Source organism: Rhamphochromis longiceps, linkage group LG15 (genome assembly GCF_057381845.1).
Source record: "Rhamphochromis longiceps isolate RC_006_pf linkage group LG15, R_longiceps_female_GT1.1, whole genome shotgun sequence".
Classification (NCBI taxonomy): Eukaryota; Metazoa; Chordata; class Actinopteri; order Cichliformes; family Cichlidae; genus Rhamphochromis; species Rhamphochromis longiceps.
In genome coordinates, this window is record NC_140571.1 from 41,700,683 (window position 1) to 41,716,203 (window position 15,521).

The 15,521-nt window shown below is 38.2% G+C and overlaps 1 protein-coding gene across 1 annotated transcript; it reads right to left on the reverse strand.

Moving 5' to 3' along the window:
- Positions 1-2,785: 2,785 nt before the first annotated feature.
- adgrl4 (adhesion G protein-coupled receptor L4) lies at positions 2,786-15,088 on the reverse strand. The gene is made up of 16 exons (XM_085382691.1): positions 14,758-15,088; positions 14,242-14,391; positions 11,653-11,802; positions 11,192-11,341; positions 10,695-10,765; positions 9,799-9,978; positions 9,201-9,384; positions 8,270-8,383; positions 7,986-8,185; positions 6,320-6,499; positions 5,446-5,649; positions 4,946-5,166; positions 4,379-4,445; positions 4,186-4,277; positions 3,812-3,980; positions 2,786-3,309 (listed from the first exon to the last, which is right to left on the reverse strand). The coding sequence occupies exons 1-16, from the start codon at positions 14,867-14,869 to the stop codon at positions 3,247-3,249; spliced, it is 2,307 nt and encodes a 768-aa protein (XP_085238817.1). The 5' UTR covers positions 14,870-15,088; the 3' UTR covers positions 2,786-3,246.
- Between the last annotated feature and the right edge of the window lie 433 nt (positions 15,089-15,521).

A 15,521-nucleotide genomic window follows, 5' to 3' on the forward strand; every position in this document is an offset into this window, starting at 1 on the left:
AGAAGAAGAAATAAACACATTTTTCAAAGCTCCGCTGCTCAGTCAAAAACGAAATATGCAGTGAGATTCGTGTCTCAAGTAAAGGGAGAAAGCTGTTTGCTGCCCGGGTTTGTGCTTTTACTTCTTAGACATCAGTGAAACGCTTGGTTTTCAAATATGTTCATAATACACCAAACACACACACACACGCCGCTCTTCATTACAGATTTAAAGATTCTGCCTTGGCCTAAACGGGTTAACAAACATCCCTGTTCGTATGTGAAGTTTGAACTGTGAGGGTCGTGCTCACATTTCACAATGCACGTCTGTCTTGTGCAATCACACCCAGTCTTTATTTCACCTCTAGGGTGATATGGAATATCATATTTTTGTCTTGAAGCTTGCAAACGTGTTTTAAATAATGTTTGTTAACACACTTGAGTGGCAGCCAGTTATGGTTTTAGATTCAACTGCAATTACAATCATAGATTCAAATGAAATAAAAAATGGCAACATTGTACCAAAATCACAGAAAAAATTATATTCCATATGTCTTCTGACAGATTTAAAATATCCTACTGTTTCAGCGTTTAAGACTAAATAGGTGCATTTAAAAATAAGAAAAATAATGAAAGTTCTAGTTAAGGTCACAAACTTCATAAACGGGATATGGCCACCGTGACATCACCCTGGGGATTTTTTGTTTTTTTTGAGCCAGACGAGTAAATATATTTAGAAAGAGAGCTACGTGCTCAGTTATCAGCTGCAACTGGCAGGCTTGTCAAGAGTCTAGCACGTTGGACAGATGCACATATACCTGCAAATAAAACAGAAATAGATACTGGACCAAAGACTTTTTGTATATGCTACAATTAAACAAATAAAAAGCTGTAATTTTATATTATTTTCTCTATTAAAATGATCAAAAGAGCACTAACACAGACACGCCTAGCAGACTGATATATTAGTATCTACCTGTCAGTCACAGACGTCTGGCTCCAAACTTTATTAGCTTTAAACCTTCAGGGGTTTCGACACAGGCCACAACACTTGCTGCAGTGCAGCGTTTGAGGGACTTCTCAGGTCTCTTTGCTGTGTTTCCTTATTCCCATAAGCTTTAACGGATCTGCAGAGCTAACGTGAGGAACACTAACAGATATAAGATTTGCTTGCTCCCATTTTCTACAGCATGTTACGAATGATTCATAATGTTAAATATACAAATAATCTGTTTATAAAATCGAAATTGTTGAAGTTAGAAGATTTAGTGACCTCACAGACATTATTAATGATGTTCAAGGCAAAAAATAATAATACATTACCTCTTAAGTTACAAAGTTTATTTGTATTGTGTTCAGGAAGTGGGGACAGTAGAAGGATTATTATTATTGTAAGCATCAGTTTGGCAAATGTGTCCAACAGTTGTAGGCATAAGAATATGGAGCTCTCTCCATGATAATCTCAAGAGTTGTACAAATATGCACCGTTTTAAAATGCGTTTCAATATGAATTCAATATCTTCAATATGAAGAACACAAAAGTAATTTGGGCTAATTGTGGAAGGAACAATTCTTCTTTGCCATCTTGTGGTTTTGTACACTGTTGATTTTACTCTTTTGTTGTTTTGTTTTGCATTGTTAAATGTCGATAAATGTTAGAGTGCTCTTTGGGTTGTAGGTGCCCACTATTTGGTATTCAGATAGGGGGCAGGTGTCAATAAGAATTTATTCTTCCTCCTGCTCCTTTCCATTCATGGGTGCAGTGCTATATTAATGGGAATGATGTTTGCGTGTCGGAAACGAAATTCTGTTGAACCATGTGTGAAACAAATAAACACAAACCTGATGTGTACTTATACGTTTCCCAGGGCAGTGCCTACTGTGTCACCAGTGAGAGCACCTTTACCATTTAGATGGTTATTTATTATTTCATTAAATAAATAAATAAATAAATAAAGATGAAAAAACTCGCCCTACTATACTTCCTTTAATTAAGGAACTGCTGTTTTTTTTTTCACTTTCACCTGTGCTTTATTATGCAGCCCCAGAGATTACCACATGCTCTTTTTAATAATGACATACAGTTTCTCAGATAGTCTGAGGACTGTTGGGTGGCTGTAGTAGACACACACTGCTTTCTTGTTTGTTCAGTAATATAGGTATTGTAGGATATATCTTGCTAGCACCCTCCAATCAATAAATGTGTCCTATACATTAATAATTAACGCAATATACAGTGTTCCCTCCCCACTTCTGAAATGAACGAGCAGCATGAGAGCGTTTCCTGGCTCTATATAATAGAGCACTTTCGTTTGTTTCACTCAAAAGTTTGAGGTTCAGTTTATTAGTAGAGTCATGACATATGCAAATGTACTAGCATGAAGACAATAATGAAATTTTTGGTAAATGTGTTTAATTGCTAGACCCCAGGCTGACGTTTCTTAACCTCATTAAAAGATCCCACAGCCTAGGGGACAGATAGTTAAGGAATGCTGTGTGCTGAGGAGATAACACATATTAATTCATTACAACATTTTTTTTTCTTAACATGCAGATAAATAATGCAAAAATACTCTGAGTTTATGGAAGAACGAGTGTGCCTGATAATCTCCACTAGATGGGGCCATTGGCCTATCCAATTGTTACTGTGGCGCATGGACAGGACACACAGCCATTCATGTTGGACTTCCTGTCCACTTACCAGTGTGTTTATTTAGCAAAGAAGGCTGATGAATGCATTAACCAAGCCCAATGATTATTTTGCATTTCGGTTTAAAAGAAATGGGCAACAGAGAAGTTTTGCTTTGACACATTTATTTTAATAATTTACAATCAATTTCAAACAAAAGATGAGAACAAAGACGGACACGGCATTGATTATTTGGAGTGTAATGCTTATAAAGGCACTAAGGTAAAGGTACTCAATTAAACTGAACATATGCAAACTATTTTTATTCTATTGTTACTCTCACAAGAATTTCTTTTGTGTAAAAGGCAATGCAATTGTTTGGCTTTTTATGTACTTTATGGAACAAAACAAACAATCAAACAAAAAGTGTGCTGCATAATTATGATTCCAGTCTGTTAAAAAGCAAACAAGACATTTGAAACTACCACTGCTACATGTTCTAATTTATTAGACATCTGTACTAAAATCCTCCCACACCATTTTTCCCAAAAGTGGAAGCACGAGTCACAGGATATTAAAAAGCTGTACTATAGACTATTATTATACAAGTGCAGATGGTCTGGCTTTGGCTGCATTAATTCATCTTAGGCATTCAAAACAACAGGGGACATTTTTGAAAAGCCTGTAGTATTCGTCTTGAATCTGAAAAGACACACACACACAACAGAAATATGCTTTAGATATAATACAATGTATGTTTAATCCATACAGTGGTGAGCTGTGCCAGTGTTGTTAACATATTTACAGGGTTTTCATACATTTATAAACCTTCACTTGGATATTTTGTACTTTTAACTCTAATTTATATATTTCACAAGTATACTAGTTTGTGACCTGTCAAAACACTAACAGGAAAAGTTTCAGTCAGTTCATTAAATGTTTGATAGGGAAAGATTTATGCATCAATCTGACCACCTGGGGAGAGAGAAAACATGGCAAACCCAAACAAACTGAGCATATTCGGATGCTTAAATCCTAATCCAAAATGCACATTTGCTCACACACAGGTTTCTTTTTTCATATAGCCTTAATATCTTCACCTTAATATTCTCAGTTGACTATATAAAATGTGTTTTGTTGGGGTCTATTTGTTCTATTTGATTCAAAAAAGCAAAAAGCAAAAAACCCAAAAAGCTGATGTTACCTTTCTGGACAGCACACAGAGGAAGATGAAAATGAACATCCCTTGGAAGGCGTTGGTGATGGTGAACAAATAGGCAGTGAGGGTTGTCTCATTGAGAATGTGCAAGACTCCAAACGTCCAGGTGGCACCGAGCACAAACAGCAGAGCCAAGGCACCACGGGCACAGGACCTGAGAGGGAGATAGCACCGATTTAAACACCCTGCACATGGCTAAGCTCCTTTCTCAATCAACAAAGAACTCAGCTGTAATTTAATTCTGCAAAGGCACCACATGATACCCTAATAATCCACCAGATAAGGAACCTACAACTTGACTTTCTTTTTTTTCCCCTTCTGTTTTCCAACTTACTCAACGGGAGTAAAGATAATCCTACCTGATGTTTTCATAGTGGCTGATTTCAGGCTTTTTCACAGCAGTATGCCGGTATACCTTATAGATGATTACTCCAAAAGCCAAGAGATTAACCTTTAGTGGAAAAAAAACAATCAAATGAATATCTGTTATTAAAAAAAATTACTTTACTTGCTTATTTGAACACATTCATGAGTCATGATGTATGATTTTACCAGGATGATCAAACATGCAGGTCCGATGAAGCTCCATATGAAGTGGTTTTCTGTGCTGAGCCAACACCTATGATGGAATAATATTTAATAACATTTTAATACATTTGATTCATATTTTAGCAAATTATGATTTCCACCTTAGTGTAAAATTCCCTGATGTTAATTATAATAATACTGTACATAAGCTTTCTTATCTTAGGATAAAACCCCTAAAACCCCCTAAAAAAAGCAATCAACGCGTCTTTTGCATAACTTATCTCTTGTCTTTTGTAATAGCATTTTACACTAATAAACAACAGGGCTACTATTTTAGGGTTTTTTTTATCAAGCTCTCTGTGGTACCCAAAACATTTCAGAATTTATTTTCTGCCCCACGGCACAACCATCTTCAACTTCCTTCATGTCCCTCCAGGCCAAATTTAATCTATGTCCCCTTGTACTTATAATTAATGTAACTTGTTTATCTTGCTTCCTGAATGAGTTTGAAAAATGAAGAAGTCATTTTACGACCCTTTGTCTATCCACACATACATATATATAAAAAAGCTGCAAATATTGTCAGCTTACACTTTATCTGTGCCATAATACTTGGAGCCTAGTGTTGCGGAAATGGCCACCACTACCGCTGGGCTTCCATAGCCGAAAATATAAAAGTTACGGTGCAGAAAGCCTTTGTTGTAGATGACGCCAACCACTATTAAGTACAGATGGATGCCCTCGATGCACATCCAGGCAAAGGCCGCAAGGAAGAAGTAGTGCAGCAGCCCTGCAATCACAGAGCAGAAAAGCTGCCAAGAAACAGACGGGAGAGAGAAAGACAGAGATTTTACAATTTTAGTTTAAATAAAACTGTGTTAAAAAAGTGGTACAGTATTCATATACTCTAAGTGTATTTTGCAATCTTTATTCAATGTGTATGTTGAGATGTACTGTTACTTTCTATTTTCATTTTCATAAAGTAAATTATCTGCAAGTCGAATAAGAACAGATTTACACCAGATTTAAAGCTGACAAACGGACAATATTTCATGATATTTCACGTTTCACTACGTCAAGGGCATCCTCACCTTATGCGTGTACATGTTGATTCCTACCAGGAAGATGAATTCGGCCATGAAGAGGCTACAGCACAGGTTCTTGTGGATGGTGGTTCTGGTGCTCTGAATTTCACTGAAGAACCAGAAGGTGAAGATGCACATGAACAAACAGATGAGCGAGATGATCATTCCCAGCTGGGTGATCCGGGTCAGGATGGTATAGTGGGCCACCAGCTGAGAAGCGAATGGAAAGGGAGGCGTTTCATTCACAGTTTCATGGAGCGCCGAGTTGTTGTCTTTTCTGCTTGGAATCATTTGGCATAACATAGGCACAGGCTGGGGTTACAGCAGCATGTTGTGCTTGGAGACGTTCTGGGGCGATACTGGTCCAAATATTATAGGCAAGTGGTTTGTTGTCAGTTTAAAAAAAAGTAACTTCCTCGTTGTTGGTGTGAAATTCACCAAACAATTTAAATTGGAATTGAAACCAACAATAAAGTGAGAGAAGGTTTCAAAAAGTAGTGGGTGGATAACTCTTATAGATGCCAAACATGTGCACTGAGTCACCTTGCCTCTAGGACCTGTTTAGACTTCCTCTGCATTTGGCTTTAGTTGATTTTTTATCTTTCTACTGTAAACAAAGCAGCGCTTTCAAAATATTTAGTAGAAATTTCCATCATCTTCACAGATAAATCCACATATTTAAATTTCTCAGCTAACAGGCGACTAATTGTCCACCAAGCAAATAATATATGACTTAAAAACAAGACAACATAGTGTTTATTTTGCATGAAATGAAATTTCTCCCTCAGTAACCGTGGAAACATTGGTGAAAAAAGCTGTTAAAAAACTCCTTGATCTTGCTCCATATTTCACTGTTGTAATTTAGTGTATGCTCACTCACGTTGGCTCGCCCAGAGGACATGAGGATAGCAAAGTGTGTGAGGTGATTGCAGGAGCAAGTGGTCGCATTGCTGTTGACGTGGACTGTCTTGCAGCCGTGAGTGGCCCACCGGCCCTGCAGGCTATCCGCCTCGTACTCCCAGAAGGCGCACTTCGTCACATCAGCTTTAGTGTCTATGGGCTTCAGGGGATGGAGAGGAACAAAGACTGTTAACTGTGGAGTTATTATTAGTTTTTGCAGCTCGCTGCTTTGGGATAACAAATCAATAGGGGCTTAAACTGATCCCAGAGCTGGTCTCATCAAAACAGCTGTGAGAAATCATCACAGCCCATCGAAGGTCTGTTGTTCTGTTATTGATTCTAACACTATTTATGAGCTTTGCTTTTTCCAAGTTTTCACGTTAATATTGCCATTGACATGCAAGAGCACAGAAAATAAATGTAATGGGAAGATCATTAATCACTGGCACATGAGCTTTTTTGCTGGGCTCACTGGGCCTATTCTAAATGATTATGTATCAAATATATATATTTTACAATGATATAATATATTGATATAATGATTTTACTTTTTTTTATATGTTTTAATGATCCTAAAAGAAAATACCAGGACAATATGTTTGTATATCAACGTTTAAAATTGTGTATTTTATACTCTCAAAGTCCTTACTTAAAAACTTAAAAGGTGCAGGCAAGAAAAAAGCATCCCGTGCATCACAGGAGAAAAAAAAATCTGCTTCAGTAGTAAAAAGTATCTGCACAAAAAAGGGGCCCAAATTATTGATTGTTGCTCTTCAAAGAAGGCAGTTCACAGAGAATTTTCACGGCTCGAAAATAAATCAACTCATCCTTTGTTAGCCTTAATACTCAAGGGAGCAACAAAAATAATGATTTTACTTTTTCATACATTTTAATTATCCTAAAAGAAAACACCAGTACATTAATTTTTAGGGCTGCTTATCTCATTACCCACGTTTTTCCATAATCTCGTCACGTTTCCTCAGCTATTCCCTTTAAATGAAAGGTCATTGCCGAAATACACGGTGCGAAATCTTAAAATTTCATAAAAACTTTACACAAAGCGCTAACTGTTCCTCCCATGTGAGTTTGTTCAAATTTGACTTTAATGGAAACTCTGGCAGTTATCAGGTTACTGCCAGACCCAATCTGGGACTGAGGAAGCTATTTCTCACAACAAAAGCACAACGCCCCAGTCTGACAAGGATATATATGATGAGATACTGACGAGAGAACTGAACAAGATCCTATTAGCTAATGTTGATAAATGACTCGTTTGCAGAATAGAAAGTTTAGCTGTAAGTTTAAAGTGGCACAAAAGTGAGCAGCAATGTTTGTTTTTAACGCCGTATTTAGCTTGTTTATCACACGACGCTTCGAAATGAAAAACCTTGAGTAACATAAACTATTTTGAATCGCTGCTCTTAATTTACCCTGATCAAATTGAGCAAAAGGATTAGACTGAATTTATATAGAGAATAAAAATGAATGAAAATCTCTAGTAATCGCTTCCCTTAAGAAAAGCTGCAGTCATGTGTAGAGGAGCAGCGACTTTCTGAAACAGTATATGTTTTGACATTACATTCTACAAATGCAGAAGTAAAAAAGCAAACAATGTAGCCTGCCTCAGCACTCTGTGCAGTCTGTACCTCACTGTGTCTCAGAGTGAAGGTGACATGGTCAAGTTGGTAAACGTCAGCAGGTTTGACGGCTGCTGCAATGACTTGGGAGTTGACAGTGATTTCCCCCGTCCCTGCATACCGCGAGTAGTCAGTGACACCTGGGTCGCTGCTCGGCTTCAGGATGTCACTGATGCTGTCATATCGCACAAACACCACTGACACGCTTCCTGAGGAAAAAAAAAAATTATACAAACTTTTCTTTTTGGCACAGATTGCATCTGATTTTCCTTTTAGGCTTTAAGCTACTTTACCATTTCGGTCTTCTTCTGGTCTCACTTTCAGTGTTAGATTTATATGATCTCCTCCCATGGAAGCAGACAGTTTGGCTTTTGTGTGATGAGCCTCGAAGGTGAAGAGTTTCACTTCTGCGGTTGAGGATAAAAAAAAAAAAGAGGTCAGGGATAACCCTCTCCATTTCAAAGCCTCGCCAAACTGGAGAGCTGAGCCCAGTGATAGTTACTGAGTCTTATCAGGCACACTGTAACTATCACTGCTGTTCAAACACCAATCAAAATAAACCAAATCATAACACACTGTAAGGAAAGCTATTTGGGACACAGAAAAGAAGAAACTAAAAGCTAAAGTGGATTAAAATGTTATTTGGCTCTAAAAAGAGATTACGACTTGGAAGAATAGCTCTCTGCTGAAACAGAAAAAAGGAGACAGATCCAAAGCAACAACAAGCACACAAAAGGAGGACAGATATTAAATAAATAAATAAAAAAGAACCCGTACCCCCCAAAAAATATTCAACATTGCACGAGGGTGAAGTTTCACTTTCTCGAAAATAAAACAGTGAAATGAAGCCATGAGGTTCAAAATTATAAATAAATAGTATTTAAATAATTTGATGACCGACTGAAAATTCAAATAAAATAATAATAACGGGCAACACCTACTATTATACTACCATATCGAATTAATACATATGCTGTATTAAAATTCATATTATTTTTTTCATAACTGCCTTTTGTGTATTTTGATACCTTTAGTAATTTTTTTCTGTGTTTTTGAACCGCTCATTGAATTTTAGGGTGAATTAATTCATGGCATTCATTTATGTTTACAGATGATTTTTTTTAAACAGTGAAACTTCTAAGCAAACGTAGGAGCGCCCTGTCTGGTTTTAAAGCAAATAAAGGAATTAAATGCATCACAGTGACAATTAACTGAAAGCCTCACCCATATCTGTAGCTTTGATTTCAAGCTCTGTTGGAGTTTTGTAATTGCTGGCCAAAGACAGAGCGCTTTCTTCAACAACATGCAGCAGCTTGGTGATGGTATGCTCACGACGTTCTTCTTTCATTCTGGTCCAAGCCACCAGTTCATCCTTCTCCACCAGGTTGTTTACTGCATTTACTAATTTCTGTTTGAAAAGATTTGCTTCGAGTATAACATGTGCACAATAATATAGCATGTAATGCATGTTATGTCTGCACTGCAATATGCTTCCAATTAGGTATGATTAGAATGGGATGTTTACATCAGTTTGGCTGTTTTTGGCCTTTCATTAAATACAAGCAGCAGCTACACTGTGTTTAAAAAATTATTGGTTAATGGGTAATTTTGCTGTCAGCTTTGGGACAACAACAAAATAATAAGTGCTAATAATAAAAATGACACATTAGCAGAAAGTAATAGTATCTCCAAGGCGTAACTGTTAAGAAGGCAATGGGCTGCAACCAGTGCCACTTTTTCTTAAACCAGTTCAAAGCATAGCTGCACTTCAGGCAGACTTCCAACTGTTGACTGAGAAACAAGAATGGTAAACAAAGATTACTGAGAGAGTTGAGTTGATGGCAGATGGTTTGACAGCGTAATCCTTCTCCGCGGCACCCAGTGTTGATGCGGATCTACTCAAGGCCTCAACATATGCAATCACTTCCACTGAAGTAAGTTCACCAGACGTCTGCTTGGCAATTTCTTTCAGTAGACTTTGGGGCTCCGTGAGGTTGCTCATCTGGTGGCGGAGAAATGTTTAGATTGATAGATGTCCTTGTTATGTTTTTTTGGATCACAGCTGTGAAACGACCAAACTTTACATGAAAACCTGACGTATCCTATTCATCCTATTCACACGTGTGCACATATCTAATCACGTGAAGACTCTCTACAAAAGGCGGCAATTGTGTCAAGTGTTTTTACTACTTGAAAAGATGCTAAAAAAATTTCACATACTCCTCTTAACTTCAAACTAATCACAGCTGCATGCAGTAAATCCCCAAATATGACCTTCAGAATTATTTTTATTTTATTTTTTGCTTTTCTTTATAAACATCAGTTCATGAACGACGGATTACTCAGCTTCATTATCACGTTAGTGAGCCAGTTTTACATAAATCATCACCTAACCACACGCTAATTAAATCTCTCCCATTCTCCTGTAACAAGGAACACAAAATGTGCTACATGACATCCATTAACTGGTCCTGCTATAACTTTACTCTCCAGTAGGGGGCAGGACTCCAAACCGAAACTGCTGATTGAAACTGCAGGTTGTGTTTGGATCATAGCGGCTGGTGTTGCATATCCTTGTTATCATACAATCTCGAGTCATTTCAGCCGTTTTCCTATTCCACCCTCTGTTTGTCTTCCTTCTCGCCAACAGAGGGCAGCATCATCTTATCCTTTCTTTTTTACCCCGTTTGGTTAAAATTGTGAGAAAGGAGTACTCACAGATTCCAATGTTCTGTTGACAACCTGCGTCACGCAGCCGGTGTTGTCATGGCAGTATTTCTGTGGATGCTCTGGAAAACAAACAGTTTGCAAAAGCGCATCTTTAATTCACTACCATGACTTGGCCAGTCTGCCTTTCATTTAGAAAAAAACAGCAGCTCTCTTTATCATCAACTTTACTTAAAACATCAAACAATTCAGTATTGCACTGTTCACTCGATGTATTGCATCGAGCGAACAGTGCACACACACACACACACACACACACACACACACACACACACACACACACACACACACACACACACACACACACACAATAATGGATGTGTCTGGGTTGTGTGTAGATGTGTAAAAGCAAGTAAAAAAAAAGAAAGATGAAAAAAGATGTATGTCCTTGAATGTAAGGATCAGTGTGTGTGTGTGTGTGTGTGTGTGTGTGTGTGTGTGTGTGTGTGTGTGTGTGTGTGTGTGTGCTCTTCCATCCTCATACCGACCTTTACATCTAACTTTGCTCTCTGGATGAAAGTGCTTAGGGCCTGAAGTCAGGATGTAATCACGCTGACAGGTGCAATTGAAAGATCCATTTGTATTATGGCAGTCTGAGTTTGGTCCACAGACCTGTTCTGACTCGCACTCATCAATATCTGAAAGATGCAAATGAAGAGTTCAGCTTCAATTAAAGCAAAGCAGTTTGATGTTCCCTTACGTTGGCTGCTCGCTGACAAAGTTAATGCAGTTACAGATGTTTGTCTAGGCAGCATTCCTACCTCAAAATAAGAATTGGTTGGTTTTTTTAAATACAAATATGTGACCAGCAGTTCTTGCACGCATGTTACACATTGATAACTCATTCTCACGACCTCGTTAAACTTTATAACTCTTTATAACTCTTTATGATACTGATCAAAACAAAGTTTGGTATATTTAAATCCTGAACAGGTCAACCAGACGTTACCGATGCAGTCAGTGCCATCGTTGGGCAGGAACTCGTCCCGTCCTGTCGATTTGTATCCAGAGACACATTTACAGTAGTAGCTGCCCACTGTGTTGGTACACTGGCCCCTGTCCCCACAGATATTAGTCACGTTCTGGCACTCGTCATCATCTGTGGTGAGGAAATGGAAATACAAACGCTAAAATGAGCTCAAAATCTTTCATCCTCAATAAGCAAAGTAGATTCAGCTTGTTACTCTGTTACTCATGGAGTGGGTAAACCAGCTGGTTAACAGATGACCTAGAACAAAGATGAAAGGAGTTTGATGTAGTTTGCATTTTTGCTTTGCATTAAAATTCATGTTTTTTTGTTTGTTTTTTTACAAATTAAAAGTTACAGCATTTTGAAAAAGGCTACTTTTTATTCTTAAACTGTTACAATATCATATTTCCATCTTGTCTCAGCAGATTCATTTCCTGTCCAGGTTTGTGTTGAGGCTGAAATGCATTTTACTCTAATGAGAAATGAATCAACAATAAATCAGTTCTTCTTTGAATGTGCAGCATTAATTTAAAAATCACTGAAATACTCAGACTCAGTTACTTTTTGAAAATGAAATCTTAATTTAATCCTCCATGATTAACCATATGCTATGCAAAGTGTTCTCTAAGATTTTGACTCAAAATGTCACAAAAATAATACAAAAATTACTACAAAGACAGCATTTTTGGAAATTTCAAGAACCAACTTGAACTTATGCATTTGCCCCTAAATTTGTTGAAATTGTACTGGATGGAGAGAAAAAAGCAACCCATTTTTCATATCAATTTATATATTAAACCATAAAACTCGACATAACATCTTCCCAGATCCTTTTTAGTATCATTGTTGTTGAGTTACTTTGAGCGCATGTTAACACAAGTACACTCTGAAGTTTGATCCATGATTGCTGTTTCAGGAATGCCCAAATGTGATCGTGATCCTGAAGGCTGTGGTGTGGATGAGCTGATGAAGCTCAGAGATGTTAGTCTTCTTTTGATTAAAGCCTTGGCTGGGTGTAACTTGCACGCAGTTTAAATAGTTCACATTTGTGACTGATTTGCAGTTGTTTGCCTGTGTTTGATTTCATGGAAGTCAAATTACCTAAAATATTTTGCTTTCCAGGCTAACCGAGCACTGCTGAAGATGCTGCTTCATTATAGAAAATGCTGTTCCAGCTTTTTTTTTCACTTCCAAACACACCTTCCGCCCCTTGTTGACAAGGACCTGCTAAGACTTTCCACTGTTGTTTTTACTTGTCGACGTATGATGGACACTCTGCTCTTCCTCTCCTCTGTACCTTTGGCACACAATCTGTCCGGTAAGGGAAATCCTCTGCTTCAGCGAGAAAGGTGACCATAGTCAGAGAGGAAATACTCCCATAGCACATGTGATCCTTTATCTGTCATCCTCACAGACTTTTCACCCACATACTTCATGATTCACTTGAATGTCCTGTTTTTATGGATCCATTTTACCCTCCTATCATCACTTACTTCTTAAAAGTTAAAGATGACCCTTTTCTTCCTGTTTGTGTGAAATCTACAATTGTTGTTTGTTTCATGTGAATTTTCCAAACAGTTTTGGTAAAAATGCAGATTTAATAAAGCATGAGCAGACACAGTCTGAAATGCTCTTGCTAGTTAATATTGTCCTAATTTTACGTCTCTGGCTTCAGTGTAACCTTAACAACAAAAAAAACCCCTCTAACATTTTCATTTACTTTTGGCCCTTGGGCTATGTAAGCGGTGATTGTGGTCAGATTTGGCCAGGAAACCAAAGGGGTTCCAGGAATTCTAAACAGCCCAGAAACATAACAGGACTAACAATGCCGACTGTAGGCGATGCAGGCCATTAAAATCCTTCTAATAAAGCTGTATCTGGACGTATGTTCCACTTCACACTGTTCCCTTGGTGAATAACTCTGTGGCAACTTTTTAGGCAAGAAAACTCTAAAAAACCTCCCCCCTAACTTTAGCTGTTTTAAGCCAGCACAGCGAGTCGATCATACACAAACAAACACGAGAAAACTAACTTCAAATGACTTACACAGACCTTAAGTTTTTTTCAGCCATTCCTTTTGCCTACGTTTTCTAAACTGGCCAGAGTTAAGCTGAATTACAATAATAAATCTTGTTTGCTTGCACACGAGCATCCTTAGGTCGCTAATTTGCTTCATGTCTGTGGACTATTTTGAGATAATCAGAGATAAATGGTTCCAGAAGAGAAAAGCTGCACAAGTCACAGTGATTTATACTGATAATATGACCATAGCAGTGCCTTGTTCCTCATTAAGTTTTGACACAAACGTTTTTGCCATCGAGAGCCGTCATAAGAAGCTTTAACCCTCCCAGAGTTATATTTTTAACGCCTCACATCTATGCTCTGCTCCGTCAAGTGTTCTAAAAATGTTCAATTAGCCCGCTTGTTTCAAAACGTAGGCCTAATACTGTTGTTTACGACACGCAGTCACAGCAACAAAGGCTTCCTAAAATAGTCGAGGCTTCCACAGTCTCGCTGCGTGTGCTCTTTAATATAAAGGTTGATTTGTGTATGCGTGCGTGTAGTCACCATTGCAAAATGTCGTTCCGTCTCCGGTGTATCCGTGATTACAGTAGCAGGCCTTGTTTGATCCATTCAAGGTCTTACATGTTGCAAGTGTGTGACAAGAAACACAAATGTCAGAGGGGACGCATGGGCCCATCAGACTCGAGAGCCACGCTGCGTAGACACAAGAGACACACTGTGTATGTTTTAATTACACCACAACATTATTATTCCAAACCTTCCTGAAGACGTGTGATTATATAAAAAACAAAACATGTTAACCTCCAAATTCCTAAAAGTTGCAGAGTCAGTCATGCAATCCATCAAACTTCAACTTAAACCGAAAAGCAACACGTACCTGTCAAAAACCGGTTAAACCCCCCCAAAAGAAATAAAGTTGAAGAGAAAATTTATGTTAAACAAAACCACCTTTCCAAACTAATAATACTTGATAATGCGGACCCCTCTGAGGGACATACATTTAAAACAGTCTCCCAGTAAGACATCTGGTACCCGTCGAGTATAAATTAGCTCACGTACCTGTCAAAAGTACAAGTTTCATTGGTGACTTGAGCAAAGAATCCATACTTGCGCTGTGTCTGGATTTTACTTGATCGTAGACTGCAGTGGGCTGTCTGGTGACGTCGTTCATTTCCTTGCATCAGTTTTCCTGTTTCCTTAAACCTGGCCCTTCCTGTCCTGCTCTTTAATCTGCTTTGAAAAACACGCAGCTTGGTCGAGTCATCAGCCACACAGACACGTTTGCCTCCATTTTTCACTAAATATAAAAGGACTTTTAGTTGCATTGAGTCGCTTTTTCGTAGCGTTGCTGACACTTTGTCTTAGGTTGTCATTTTGGAGGCCTGCGTGCCATTGTTCTCACTTGACCACATACAGTAGGTTACGTAAACACAGGCCTAAACAACACCAGCTAACTTCATTGAAGGACGACCCCCTCCCTTCCGCAGGCGCTAGCACACAAATTCACACACGGACATTCCAGAGCTGTGTCTTCCACGTATCATCTTACACATGCTATCCTTTCCAAGACACACGTTACTAAACTTGAGATGCAGACTCTTTGGTGGTGTGTTTAATGCATCGGGGCTCCTGCTCTTGAGAAAACACAGTGAAAGGAAATGTTGATTGGCCAGTGTTGACTGGTTCTTATCAGTGGTCCCACTGCAATTTCTATTAACAGTCTTTCTTTTTGGACTTTCACTTAAAAAGGCCCGATTTTCCACGTTTCCTCTAAAACAGCGCAGATACCATTTTCCATTTATAGAGTTGTTGAAATACGCTCC